General features: G+C 37.9%; 1 protein-coding gene across 8 annotated transcripts in view; it reads left to right on the forward strand.

Annotated features, from left to right (window-relative positions):
* LOC106065868 (pleckstrin homology-like domain family B member 1) overlaps positions 1-15,259 on the forward strand; it is a 255,809-nt gene that overhangs the window by 226,400 nt on the left and 14,150 nt on the right. The window contains exon 14 of one of the 8 annotated variants that reach the window (XM_056011282.1): positions 10,606-10,714. The exons of the other annotated variants lie outside the window; for them this stretch is intronic. Within the exon in view, the coding sequence (XP_055867257.1) occupies positions 10,606-10,669 (64 nt within the window). The 3' untranslated portion in view covers positions 10,670-10,714. Of the gene's footprint in view, positions 1-10,605; positions 10,715-15,259 lie in introns of those variants that run through there. 8 annotated transcript variants of the gene reach the window in all.

Genomic DNA, 15,259 nt, shown 5'->3' on the forward strand with positions numbered 1-15,259 from the left:
GACATGAGACAGATATCTAGACTGGTATTTGATACATCTTATATTGATGAGAATAAATGAAAAACAAAATGGTTATTCAAAACATTTTCTTGGCATTTAGAGTACTGAAAAGATCAATACCACTCTTCTATTCTTAGCCTAAACATTGAAAAGTAATAACGTTTCAAAATACATTTGAATGTGTTTTGTGTGGCTAAATATGTAGGTCACATTTTGGGTCCTTAAGTTCGCGAGTTGGGTCCTTGAATTCGCGAGAAATACTGCACTATTCCTTAGCCATCAAAGAGGATAACAAGCCTTATTATTATTGGGAGTTCTTTTTATAATAATATAAGTCTTGTAATAACTAATCGTCCTTTAAAATACTATACTCTCAAGTGCTTTATTAATTGATACCGTTTTACCATGCCTACATTTTATAGTACATCACTTGAGTAGTCTGTATCACTCCTTTTCGACATCTATAATTCTTTAGGTCAGTGGACAGAGATGAAACTGATTCCCTGGTCGAAACCGCTTTAATCAGGAGTCTAGTCAAGTTGTCTGATCACACACGGACACACACAAACCCACACCTGAAGTGCCTCTGACCACGCAACATGGAGGCTAATGCCTGACCTGTGTCTTATCCATTGTTCTTTAACCCGAATAACTATTTTGGGCTTTTAGAATTCAAAGTTAGAATCCTTGGCTGCTGAGCCAAGTAGACATTCTCTTATAAATAAATAGTTTTCACACAAAGAAACATGACCAGAAATCCATTCAATAGACTTCATTGTATGTTATTTATTTTATGCTCATTTTTAGCTGAAAAAGAATCTAGACTGTTCTTCTTTACTAGCGTAACCTAAGGCTGACTTGACAATCACGTCGAATGCCGTAAAACTTGTATTTGACTTGACTTTGTGAAACCCTGTGAAACCCTAGATGTCGCTATGCACGGGGATTGTATAATCAATTACGGCATTGGCTATTATCTTATTTCATTATCTTGCTTCGTATTGACAATGACTGCACTGCGCATGTACTGAGCAACAAGCCGGAAGTGTGTACGTGGTCCATCAATGGACGATCTGGCTTTTTTTTCCCCTTCTCCTGAGAGAAAAAAAAACGTTGGTCTGTTTTAACCCTTTAAGCTTTGATTGTTGTTGCTGTTGTTGATTTGAGATCTAGATCTGTGCCTTTACCATGATGGTCGGCGCACTAATTATACTACATGCTACTGATTCTCACCAAGGCTGTGGTAGAAATATCGTGTACACACTTCTTAATAGACAGACAGACAGACAGACATAGTGAGTTGATATAGCTTTGTACAAAGAATTTTCTTGAGATAATTTTAACTGATTTTTTAATTTTTTTTGAAAATTCATCAATAATAAAACAATGATTAAAAAAAAAATTTTCTTATTGTTGCTATCTCTACATTTCAACAACTGAAGCCATTGATTAAACGTGTATTTTACAATACTTTGTGACACTCAGTTACACGCTTTCAAGGGTCGTTTGTGCACTCTGGTCTTCTTATCGCCTGCCTTGGCCCTTTTTTTTTTGGTTTCAATTCATATGTTCTGGAAGTCCTAGTAAAAAAAAAAATGTTTTAAGAACTGTAAATTCTAAGAAGCAATTAAAGGCTTCCCATTTATATCTTTTAACGATAGCCCTTTGGTGTAGAAATGTGACCTTGTCCAGAGCTGCAGTCAGTCATTCAGTCTGGCAGAACGTTTGCACGATAAGCCGAGTTAATCTTCTGGACAATATGCCGCAGGGTTATTGCTTTAAAGATAGCGGTTCCATGTTCGCGTGTGTGTGCGTGTGTGTTTATTAGAAGTCTGCATCTTGTGGTATCAGGTAGCCTCTCCACCTCTCCCGAGAGGTTGGTGAATGGGGGGGGGGAAATGAGGGTAGTTACAACCTTGATTGCTGGGTTACGGTCCTGTGAGGCCGTGCCACTTAATGACTGGCTCCTCAATGGCGCATTCAACTCTTGATCACGGCTTTATTCTTGTTGAAATTAATTAGGAAGCTCTAGCCCTGACTGAACATGTTGCCTTTTTCGTAGGGTCCGAAAGATATGAACAATGTCCACCTATTTGTCCACTCAGCAAACCAAAAACATTCTCAAATCAAACCGCGACAAACACAAGCAGAACAATCACAAGCACACATCACAGCAAACCAAATACAATCATACAATCGCAAATTACAGCATAGTTTAAGGCTTACAGTAATCGCAAAGTACAGCATAGCTTAAGGCTTACAGTAATCGCAAATTACAGCATAGTTTAAGGCTTGCAGTAATCGCAAATTACAGCATAGTTTAAGGATTACAGTATTCGCAAATTAAAGCATAATTTAAGGCTTACAATAAAAAAAGTTTTTTTTCCCAATTATTTTATCTTTCCATATTGAACTGAGTGGTATTATATTTCCAATCCATATTTCGCTTATTTCCCCTTAGTTATTTATTTTAATTGATATTTAAGACGCGAGAAATCTTTCCTATATACGATTTCAAATGACATTGTCGTGGCCAGAGATGTCATCTGAGATGTCACATTTGCTAATCTATATGTGTAAACGTTTGTGTGCTCGACTCTGAACTGGTCACATGAAGCACGTGTAGCTGTATTGAAGCAATGATTCAAACCAAAGTTTTACTACAAGTGAAATTGTTTGAAATATATGGCAAATGTTGCCGCGTTTGTAAATTTGTTGACACGATCAAGTTTTTAAAAAATACTTTTAAAGCAATTCCATATATACCAGGAGCTTGGCGGCTGTGTGAGAAATCGTCTGGCTTCCAAACCTACGGGTGTCTGGTTCGAATCTTGGACAGATTTAGGATTTGATTCGGGATATTTAGGACCCCATGAGTCCACCCAACTCTCATGGGTACCTGACGTATGTTTGGAAAGTACTGACCACATGACACCCCGTTAACTCCCGGCCATAAAAACAGACGAGCTTTATCTTCCTGCATAGATCGCAAGGTTTCAATAGAGGGACCTACCCTTAACATTATTCACTTTTGTAAATTAGACACCTGCAATATTATCCAACATTAACTCTTTGTTCAGTTGTCCACTTCGATGTCAAACATTTTCATTTGTATTACAATAATCCTAGTCTGAACATGAACACCAAACAAACACTAGATGAATGAACTGCAAGCAAATGGCACAGCTCCAAACCGAGAAAGCATTGTTCCGTATAACGCAAACTTCTTGTTTTTTTTAAGTTGACATGATCTTTCTCGCGCGCGTCTATTTCCGACAACTCGTAAAGATTTCCGTAAACAAGAGCCGTGTGCTCTAGAATAGAACAAGGGACGCAACTGGAACATAGATCATGTAACTTGATATTTTTATGGTTGGTTTCCTGTTAATTGGAATTTAAAGGGAATCTAGTTCTACGTATGATCGGGGATTTTATTGTTTTCACACGCATACAAACATGTAAACACACACAGAGTGACAAGGATTCTACACACATAGATGAGTAGATGAGTTCCGTTATTACAAGCAGACTCCATTACACAGTATTGATATTTCTTCTTAATTCTGAAGTTGTGAGATTAAATCTTCAGATTACAGGTTATCAGCACTTCCTATGACGGTCTAGATTACTCTAGATCATCACCATCATCATCAAGCTCCATTTGAGTGAGGGCTTGAGAGGCTCAAATCCACTCTTGCAAAAGCCCTGGACAGAAACCCTGCTGTCTTGCGTAGTGCATAAATGTCGCCATACAGGTCGAGAATTTGGGGTTTCCTAGACCTGTCGAGACGGAGATCAGCAAGTCTGAGGCAGTCAAACAGAATATGAGGCACGGTTTCCTCAGCAGCGGGGGCACCGTGAATCAAAATTTGGCCACAGCCGTGAGAAATATGAGCCAACAGGACAGGGGCCTGTCCTGCACTGTGCTATAATAGCTTGCTCAGGCCTGGACAGCCTCCACCACGGGGAAGTGCAGTCAAGGTTCCTTATGCGCTCCCAGACTCCACGTGCTTTTTGGGACTTGTCCCAAAACTCATACCACTTTTCCATTTCTGTTTCTTTGAATTATGACGGTCTAGATGGAGTCTTTAACACCCTCACCCAAACCGTAGGGTGTAAATTGTGTCTTAACATAAACTCAATGTCTTTGATGTTAGTTTTCAATTTATCAAATTGCCAAATTAACCTTTTCTGAAGCACTGCCATCATAGTAACAGCAGTGAACACTTGGCTAGGAACGCCTTCAGTGTAAACATGTTTGCTAATAGCACCTCTCTTTGTTTGCTAATAGCACCTCTCTTTGTTTGCTCTATCACCCACTGGCGATTCTTTTTAATTAAAAAGTCGCCTTATCGATACTCTGGTGATGGGGGGGGGGACCGGATCGATGATCGACTCCCAACTTATCAATCAGGGCTGATGTTCATGAGTGTGCGCGATTTCTCTTTGCCGATACCAATAAGACCACATTTGACTTGTAGGAGCCAATAAGACCACATTTGACTTGTAGGAGCCAATAAGACCACATTTACTTGTAGGAGCCAATAAGACCACATTTGACTTTTAGGAGCCAATAAGACCACATTTGACTTGTAGGAGCCAATAGAACCACTTTGGTAAAGCGTTCTTTGTTAACTTCTCTTATTGTTGTTATTGTATCTGTGTGTGGGTGAGTGTTTCAAAATCTTCAGTTTTCTTTTTGACAAATGATACGTTTTTTCTACTATAAAAAAGGTTAGCTGGTTGTTGATTTCAAATAGTCTCAAAGATTTGACATTCTTTCCTAATACTCTCAAAGATTTGACATTCTTTCTAAATACTCTGAAAAATTTGACATTCTTTCCTAATACTCTCAAAGATTTGACATTCTTTCTAAATACTCTGAAAGATTTGACATTCTTTCCAAATACTCTCAAAGATTTGACATTCTTTCTAAATACTCTGAAAGATTTGACATTTTTTCCAAATACTCTCAAAGATTTGACATTCTTTCTAAATACTCTGAAAGATTTGACATTCTTTCCAAATACACTCAAAGATTTGACATTCTTTCTAAATACTCTGAAAGATTTGACATTCTTTCCAAATACTCTCAAAGATTTGACATTCTTTCTAAATACTCTGAAAGATTTGACATTCTTTCCAAATACTCTCAAAGATTTGACATTCTTTCCTAATACTCTCAAAGATTTGACATTCTTTCTAAATACTCTGAAAGATTTGACATTCTTTCCAAATACTCTCAAAGATTTGACATTCTTTCCTAATAGTCTCAAAGATTTGACATTCTTTCCAGTATTCTTAAAGATTTGACATTCTTTCCAAGTATTCCCAAAGATTTGACATTCTTTCCAAATAGTTTCAAAGATTTGACATTCTTTCCTTACAGTCTCTTATATGTGGCATTCTTTCTTGCTAGTCTAACACTCTAAGCCGTTAAGTCCGATTAGTTTTATCTATACATTGATTTGATATTTTTATTTGATAGTGAGTACTGAGGTTTGACATTGCTCTATTACTATCAGAGTCTTTTTTTTTTCCCCTTCGAGTGCTGACAAAATAAAATGATTGATCGCCTAAAGTTCTACGCAGATTTTTCTCCATGTTTTGTGCTACCAAGTTTTGTTTTGTTTTTGGCGAAGACTTACTCGCTAATTTCTAAGTACACACAGTTATATCTGGAAACACTTAGTAGGTAAATGGGTATAATCAATCTACATATTAGCAATACAATTTAACCAATTCATTCTCTTCTTGTTTCTCCATTGACACAATGCCATCGTTCTTTTCATAGACATTTGTTGCCCCGTTTATCCCCACCCTTCTATTTTTATTGGGGTTTTTTTTAGGGGGCAGTGGGTTTTTTTCTTTATGTTGGGCACGCACTCTTCTGGAATATTCCTGTTTTTAGGGGACGTACTTGATGTGGGTGTCGATGATGGTGGGGAGATGGAATGGGGGAGACATTTATCGAGCTGCCATAGCGCATTGATGACGATATGATTGGAAGTAGCTGGGATGAAAATCAATTTGTTTAATGTCCCCCTCCATTTGCCGTACGTGGTTGTCCATAACTCGCCCCCACCCCCCTTTCCCAGGTCCCCTGTGGCGGGATACCATTCTCAAGCACTGGAAAAAGCTGCGTCCCGGCACAGGCCGTATCTACCATTCCTATTGATCTGTGGATCTTGGAGTTTCCTGATTTGGGAAAGGTAGCTGTTGCAATAAGGATTATAAATGTCCGTGTTCAATGGGCCGTAGGGAGGAGGCCGGGGGGGGGGGGGTGCGGTATGGAATGTGCTTTAATGAGAAAATAGTATTACTGTGCAGGTAATGTAATCAAAAGATACGCTGTTGGGAAGGCGCTCTGATCAAGCAGGAGAAATGAGTTCAGATACAAAACCTAATTAATTGTAATATCACTTTTGGGGATCTTTGTTTTCATCTTAATTCTCTTAAACTGATACTTAAATGTGTCTTCACTGTACTCACACTCAAAGGTGTCTTAATTATACTCACACTCAAAGTTGTTTTCTTTAAACTTACACTCAGAGGTGTCTTCATTATACTCACACGTATAGGTGTGTTTTTATATACTGTCACTCAAAATTATATTTTATTGATACTCACTTCAAAGTTCAAAGTAATGTTATGTTGGTTTAAGCTTTTTTTTTTCTTTCAATAGAATACGCATATTTCTTGATTGCTTAGCGAATTCTCTTCCCATTTCCAGATAGTGTTTAGCGAATTCTTATCTAATTTCCAAGGTCCTTAGAGCTCTTTGACTTAAGGGCCACTAAATCACTGTTACCTTTTCTCATCAGTTACTGGTTTAGTGTGTAATAAAATGCGTTTTATTTGCTGTCTAGCAAATGCGACTGTCTCACCAAAATGTCTTCGTTAAAAAAATGTCATCAAACGATTTCGAAACGTTTTTGTTTAATTAAAAGCTTTTAAAATGATCGCGGCATGTAATATCAAAATTTGCGCCCAATGGCCCCCACGGCCGCTATCTGTGATTTTCACTTCTAATTGCGTCATAATCACTTTGGTTAATTAAAGGCATGGTATCGCTTTGTTTGGAGAGTTTTTCAATCACTGCTTATTTGTTTTTTGACGTCATCAGTTAGCAGCGTCGAAGTTAAATGAGCTTGTTTTGAACTCTGTAACAGTAGCGTCAGTGCTCGCTGTGTTGCGGCCGTTGTCAGGTCGAGTCAATGTTGTGAAACAGGTTGATTCCAGACCATCTTATTGTTTAAATTATTAAAAACTGGCACCTGGCTCAGGTGTTGCTCTCAATTACCAGCAGACGCTGTGTACCTGGAGGGCACCACGCTAGGAACGCCATCTTGCGTTGGTTTGTAGACTAATGCTTTCCTCCCTAGGACTAGTAGCTCCTTCACTCTGCCGCCATGAATTTCGCACTTTTCATTCATCATAACTTCGCCTTTTTCTTTCACTTGCGATATAACATTTAACATTATCTAAAGGGGATAAGTACTTTAAAGCTGACTCTTAATTATTACGATAAGATTGTCTATAGATAACCTATTTAAGTTTATTTAAATCATTCATTTACTTCATTTTGTGATTTCACAATGGACGTCATTTACAAAACAGTTGATTCAGTTGATAAACTCAATGTTGATATGTGTGTTAAAGGCGAGACTTTGGGGGAAAGACATACCGTAAACGTTACTAAATACATGAACTCTTCAAGATAAAAAGATAAAGATTTGAAGTAAATGCAACACTCTTATTTTTGCTAGCTTTCAGTCTCGCTTTCAAAACGAGGTTTGGTTTTGTTAGAAAGAAATATATTAATTAACTAAATGGCGCAAATTCTCACTTTTTTAAGGTCTGTCAAACTGGTTGTTGTAGATTCCACTTTTGCGTTTCGAAATTCTGTTCTAAACTAATAACAGTGCTTTTGTTTGTTTGTTTGTTCAAATAATACTAGTTAGGAGATCGTAGAAAGACATCGATTAGTATTTTTAAAAAGGAGAGAGCAACTCAATTATCAAACAGTTTATTGTATGCGTGTCTGTGTATTTCTAGTTTATATCACTGTGAACAAGACGGATCAGTTAAAGGATTATATATTTGTTTCGTCTAGGTAGGCTACTATTAAAGTACATTACTTTATTATAAGAATGTGATTTTCTCAACATAAAGGCAGGAAACAAAAATGACTTGGCAAAGTTCTATATGTGTGAACTTAAGAGATTCACTTTGGTAAAGTTGTTATTAGAATGAATCCGAAAGTCAGCCCTTCTACAAAAACATCAACTTTAGTGCAAGGCAAAAATGGAATCTGCGCGAATCTAAACGGTGGAATATCATCACACATCAAAGGTGAAGAGAAGTCCAGCTTTGACCTGACAAATCTGGACATAGTTCCTGCCACCCTCGCTTCCCCTAAGCCCAACCACGTCCACTTCCTGCCAGAGAGAAGGTCGGATGTCTCCAGCCCAAAATGGAACAGGGGCCCCCTGAAAAATTCAATTACACCCGGATCAAACGCTAATTCCGGATCCGCTGAGGATGGTGGTAGTCACCATAAAATGGCGACCGTACGACAATTCAGCGGCGTCACCGAACATTCTAAAAAAGGTGGCGAGCAGGAGGCGCCGGAGTTGAGCGAGGGGAGAAAATGCGCCCCGGCGGCTCGTAGCAACTCTTTCGTTGCACCCAAAACGCAGCACGCGCCCCAAGTTTTAAGAAGTCACTCCGTGACCAAGGATAGCGCCTGCTACCAGGAACCAATCGGTACACCGAGGTTAAAGAAATCCAGCAGCGGAGAACTATGCAAACAAAACGGTCTCTCTTTCACCACCACCACGGCTCATTCGACTGGGTCCTCCACAGCAACCCCATCGAACAGCAGCTCTGCCTTGTGTAAAGCGGGCAATCAAAAAACTCCGTCAGGCAGCAGAAAAGAACTCAGCCCAGGACTGTCGGTCCACTTCGCCGAACCTATTTTGAACAACAACGTTAAAAAGGACAAACCGGAACTGGCTGGTCGACACGTAGAGCCCATGTCCCCTCTCGCCAAGAAAGAGTTTAAAGAACGTCTCCTCGCGAATGATACACCGTCAAAAATCTACATCGACACTAGGAAACAAAACTATTCCGACAATGAACCGAGGCGAGCCGATCTCCTAGACTCCCCTTCGGCTTCGCTGTATAGCTATAAACTTCATAGCAACAACACGTCTCCAAGTTCTGGGGACGAGCTGCGTTTAAAACGGTTTAAAGACGCGCCCTCAAGTAGGTTCACGGAGTCTAACACTGCAAGTAACGACTTCAGACACTACCCGACACAATCCAGCAATAACTCCAGCAATTCCTCGCGGTCTTCTCTTCAGAGATATTTGGATCAGACCGGGAGTATTTTTCCGCCGGGAGATACTTTCACGTCGGCGTCGCTAAAACTTTTGGATCAGTTAAAATACGAGTCTTTGCACAACGGGAATTCTGTTTTGTCGCCTTCCTCCTCCTTGTCTTCTTCTTCATCACTCTGCAAAGACGCCGCGTCTCCCGGATTATACGATTTCTCGCCTAGCTCGCCATCGTCCTTTCCGAAGTCGTTAAGACAGCACGGATACTTGAGCGAGGATATGTCATCTCCTGGTATGGCCTCGGGCTCTTCCTCATCGTCTTCATCCACAACCCCCAACATCAGGCGCTCCTCGGCATGTCTCCGCAGCGACTGCGTCTTAGGGAATCGTTCGGATTACCTTTCGTCGTCCAGTTTAGGTCAGTGTGACAATGTGGCTTCTGTCTCTTCCTCGCCCGGGTCCATCAGCAAGTACAGGGACCCTGGGTCTTCTTCTTCTTTGGAGCCGTTAATACCTTCGGCGCTGAACAGAAGATTTGACTTTGGAGGCTCCCATTTGACTCACGGTAGCAAACATTTGGACTCGAGTCTAGCCTCGTTGATCAAGAAAGAATCAATAGCAGCTAGCTACCAGCTAGAGTACTGCTGGTTTTGTGGGCGTCCAATGCCACCTTTTGGAACAAGGTAGGTAACAAATAAATTACTACATCCCACTTTTTGTGGTTGTCTGCCCTCCATGTTTTGTTTGGTGGAATTTTATGTTATCTTTAGAGTTAACGAGACGCCATAAATATGAATTGTTTTAAGTACCAGTACATTTAAGTGCATAGCATCGCCTTGATCCAGTTCAACTTATTTTCATTTCAAAATGTAATGGATACTGAATGAAGTAGTTTAACAAATAAAAATGCAAGATAGTTATCACTGTGTCCACGTGATCATACACTCATATTTCAGAATACCAATGCGTAGGTTAGTGTGCTCCTATCCTGTTGAATGTTGATTGGCTAGCTGAAATGCCCCGTGCTTTGCTGAAAACTAATATCTATATGATTGTATTTTTTGTGTCTACGTATTTTATTGTTGGTTAAATAGTATAATTATTTTTTATGGACTATTTGTTTTATTATATGTATTTTTGTTGCATATAAATTTGTGTACGATGCTTAGGCTAATAAGTCACTGTACAAAACTAAAATACTGCTCTAACCTTTTTTAGTTGTTAAGTCTGACGGTGGAGTTGGTGGTAGTGTTGGTAGAGTCTATTTGAGTGGAGATGTGGTTGAGCAATCTGTTTACTTGAGATTAATTACAATAGCGAGTTCTTAAATGTCCAAACCAAACAACAGAACGAATAATATGTAATAAGCCAATCCGGCCTTTTAGAACTCAAAACTCTATGACTTAAAGACGGGTACAGTCCACGCCATTAAATTCTCTACAAGCCGTCTCTTCGTCTTTCGTCGTTATTCTCTCAGAGCTATTTCCGTTCTAACTTTTTAATGTACTGTCCACGTCACTAAGGAAATGCCCAATTAAACCCAACTTCTACACGTCTTACTATGGAGTCATTACAGAGTCATTCACTATTTTATTTTTTGTGGGATATTTTTTTTTATTTAGTCCCTAGTTGCATGTATTAATAACTTCCTTCGGTTGCTTCTTGTTTAGTCATCATTGTTTCTCAGGAGTCAAGAGATCCTTGGCTGATAGGTTTAGGTTATTTTTAGCAGTTCTAAGTGTTTTATTTTATGCTGCTATTTTGTTTGACTTGCATATAATTTTAAAACAATACCAGCAGTAACCGAGTGTTAAGCCTACTCGGATTATATCAAGACCCAAAATATGCACGCCTCTTTCTATAAGTTGATAGACTGTACTTTGGTATTACTTATTTTATGCTAATAAAAATATCGTTGGAAAAGAAAGGCTAAATAGTAATGCTATTTGGGCAGCTGTTTGAGACAAACATCCTTTAAAAAAGCTAAAACGATTCTAGAAATAAAAAATCACCCTTTGGGTCAGTATTTTCTGATTTTACCATCACAAAAGAGATACAAGACACCGATAGCAAAGACAAACAGACACAAACACTCTTTTGTTCCCCTGGCAATCAAATCATTAAATATAAACAATCTGATATAAACTTTTCACAAGTAAATTATGAGCGAGTCTGATGTGAATGTACATTTTTTTTTGTAATGCACAAATTGTAAGACAAATTTCCTTACGGACAATAAAGATTATTATTATTATTATTAATAGGTTACGAAGACGTACCAGAATCAAGCTTGAGTTTTTTTGGGTTTTTTTTTTTAGTACATTGTGTTACGGACATGCGCAATGACATGCTAACCATAACCAATTTTACTCTACATGAGCTTTGATCTTTAGAAATATTTCATAACCATTCGCTCTTCTGTTAAAATCGAACTTATAAATCCTTGTGAATATGCAATAAAGTGTATTATATGTACATAATTAGGTCTTCTTATGATTTAGCTTAAAAAAGGAAGCTTTTTTTTAAAAAAGATTTAATTAGCTCTGTTTGCCTTCATATTATTTTTTTACCTTTTAAAAGAAAAACTCGAAGCTACTTTCTGAAACAGTGAAAACACAAAATCACATAGGCACTCACGCTCATAAACACCCACTCTTGCGAATACAGATGCATATCGTCTGTTTGTTTTCTTTCTTCATATCCTGTTCATTAATGTAGTTTTTCTTGTTTAGTTTATAAAGAGATAGATAATGTATACATGAAATAATTCATTTAATTTTTTTTTCTTAAATCAACTGGGGATATAAATGTAATTATACGTATTGATTTTGATGACAGAAAAATGTCTAATATTTATACACGACTGTGTCGTATCAGGTTACTGTTTATGGCAAGCTTACCTTTTTTTAAAGATTATAACCCATTGTGGGCATTTACTTTTGGGTGTTTTCATTTAAAGTTGCGCCCCTTTTGTTGCGTCTTTCTCTCTGGGTTCTGGCTAAATGTATTTGGTGGATGATGAAATCAATGCGAAGAACTTGACAACTCAAATTTCAGTTTACTGTTAAATCCAGCGGTTGGTCGCTGTAGACAAGTGGCGTATAGGACGTACAATATCTCTGCACTTCACTGTATTTACCTGCACTTTACTGTACTTCTCTTAACACTTTACTGTACTTCTCTTAACACTTTACTGTACTTCTCTTAACACTTTACTGTACTTCTCTTAACACTTTACTGTACTTCTCTTAACACTTTACTGTACTTCTCTTAACACTTTACTGTACTTCTCTTAACACTTAACTGTACTTCTCTTAACACTTTTCTGTACTTCTCTTAACACTTTTCTGTACTTCTCTTAACACTTTACTGTACTTCTCTTAACACTTTACTGTACTTCTCTTAACACTTTACTGTACTTCTCTTAACACTTTACTGTACTTCTCTTAACACTTTACTGTACTTCTCTTAACACTTTACTGTACTTCATTGTTCGTCACGGCACTTGAATGCATTCTCTGTACTTCGGTGTACTTCCCTGCACTCAATGTACGTCCAAGCACGTAACTGCACTTCGCTGTATTTTTCTGCACTACACTACACTTTTTCATTTCTATGTACCTCTCTGGCTTCATGTACTCGCTGCACTTTGCTTTACTCCTCTACATTTCACAGCACTTATCTGCACTTCACTGCACTTCTCTGTCTTTCACTATCATTCACTGTACCTCATTGCACTTCAATGTACTTCAATGTACTTCACATCACTGTACGTTCTTGCATTTCAATTACTTCTCTTCACTTCATTGTATTTCTTTGCAATCAACTCCTTTCAACTGTATCAACTCTTTCCAACTGTATAAAGCCTTGTTCCGCTGTACTCAACTGTTTCGTCTAATACACATCGCGTGGTGGCCCCTACCTGTGCAGTAAGTTCATACCTGGATAGGCACAGTCGGTCTTTTGATGTCTCTGTGTCTGTCGGTCTTTGATGTCAGTGTGTCTGTCGGTCTTAATGACATCTTGTCTTTCGGTCTTTTGATCTCCGTGTGTCTGTCGTTTTTCTCTTATGTCAGTGTGTCTGTCGTTTTTCTTTTATGTCAGTGTGGGTGTCGTTTTTCTTTTATGTCAGTGTGTCTGTCGTTTTTCTTTTATGTCAGTGTGGCTGTCGTTTTTCTTTTATGTCAGTGTGGCTGTCGTTTTTCTTTTATGTCAGTGTGGCTGTCGTTTTTCTTTTATGTCAGTGTGGCTGTCGTTTTTCTTTTATGTCAGTGTGGCTGTCGTTTTGTTTTATTTGTCAGTGTGTCTGTCTTGTGATGTTAACTACATTTAAGGTTTGTAACTCACTGTCACTCATAATAACACTAAGGGTGGTGTATTTTTTCTCCCTTGTCTGGTCAATAATCTCCTGCTGATATTTATGCTTCTTATGTGTTGTTTGTTCTGCATTACTTTTAGCTTCTTCTTTTAAATAAAGCATATTTCAGCCTTAGATTACTTGAACAGTATCACACTACTAGTTATGTCTCGGGGTTATGTCCAACTGTTGTTGATGTTTGTATTAGTAGACCTACATCTTTAAATCCACCATTTCAGGACATTCAAAACAAACTGTTGAGAAAGAAAATCGAATTAGTGAAGACATCTAAATTTAGTAACATGACGAAATGGATAGTACTTAAGGGACAAAAATGCAACTGGCACTCCTGTTGACTTCAATCTCTCGAGTCGCTTCAATGTATTCAAGAAAGTATTCGCACTGTGCTGCACCGTTTAACTAAGGAGTGCAATGTATGTCACAAATTGACTAATAGACTACCATAACTATGACCTGGTGAACAGAGCAAGCAAAGAAAGAATTCAAAGCCATCATTCCTTTGCTTAGCTTCATTCCTAATGACAAACAAGAGATAAATGAAACAAGAAGGTTGGGGGACCCACTAAATAGAAACCATGTAGACCAATAGGACTTAATTTTAACACAGTCCTTCACCTGATATCGGAATGACGACTTCCTTGTTAGGCTCAGACTGATCAAATAACAACGAAATCAATAGTATCATATTCATTTGTATACAGGTCTTTGCTTTCTCTTGCTTTATATGTTTATTCAATGTCTATGTGGGTTTTGAAAGTGAAATCCGATTTAGGTCCCATTGTCTGCTAAATGTGATGTATGTTGTCTTTTAAAACTCCTATTGATTATTTTTTTTAAACTCATTTCTGTGTAGTCAGTTGTTTTTTTTTTTTTGTATTAAAATCTTCATTGAAAGAAGTTAGAATGGGTTTAATAAGTTTTTTGCCTATGTTGGCCTGTGTCTGTTATTGTTAAGATTAGAACTGTGTTCAGTGATATGCAGATCAAGTTTAAATGAGATCTAGGAGATGAGGTTTTGTCTGTATATTAAAACAACGTAATTGACGTTGGGCAGAACTAGGAAATGATAATTGACACTAATTATACAGGAGACTACTAAATGTCCAACTTTTGTTTTTAGTGTGTTTGTTTTTCTGTAACAATGATAGCTCTTACACTGAATACTCTAAACATTCTCACAACCAAAATTCTCACGTGAAAAAGAACTTTCAAAATATCTTACAGGTTTTCTTTTTTTTTTTTTTTTTTTCTAGGAACAAAGTCATGTTTTTACAATAATCAGGGGGGGGGGGGGTTTGTTTGTTTGTTTTTTACCTTTAAACAAAATACCTCACGTGTTTCGGTTCAGTGATCTTTTTTCACAAATACATTTAGACATTCTTTTTTTTTTTTTAACTGAGAAAATGTGACTCAATTTTTTTTTTAAAGACTTGGTTCACAGTTTTTACTGGCTGTATTGTTTACCTGTAGCCTATTTTTGCATTAATGTTCAAGTTTTCAATTGACTGTTCACAGAGCTTATATCAGACTTTCTCTGGTA

This window comes from Biomphalaria glabrata, chromosome 14 (genome assembly GCF_947242115.1).
Source record: "Biomphalaria glabrata chromosome 14, xgBioGlab47.1, whole genome shotgun sequence".
In the NCBI taxonomy this organism is placed as follows: domain Eukaryota; kingdom Metazoa; phylum Mollusca; class Gastropoda; family Planorbidae; genus Biomphalaria; species Biomphalaria glabrata.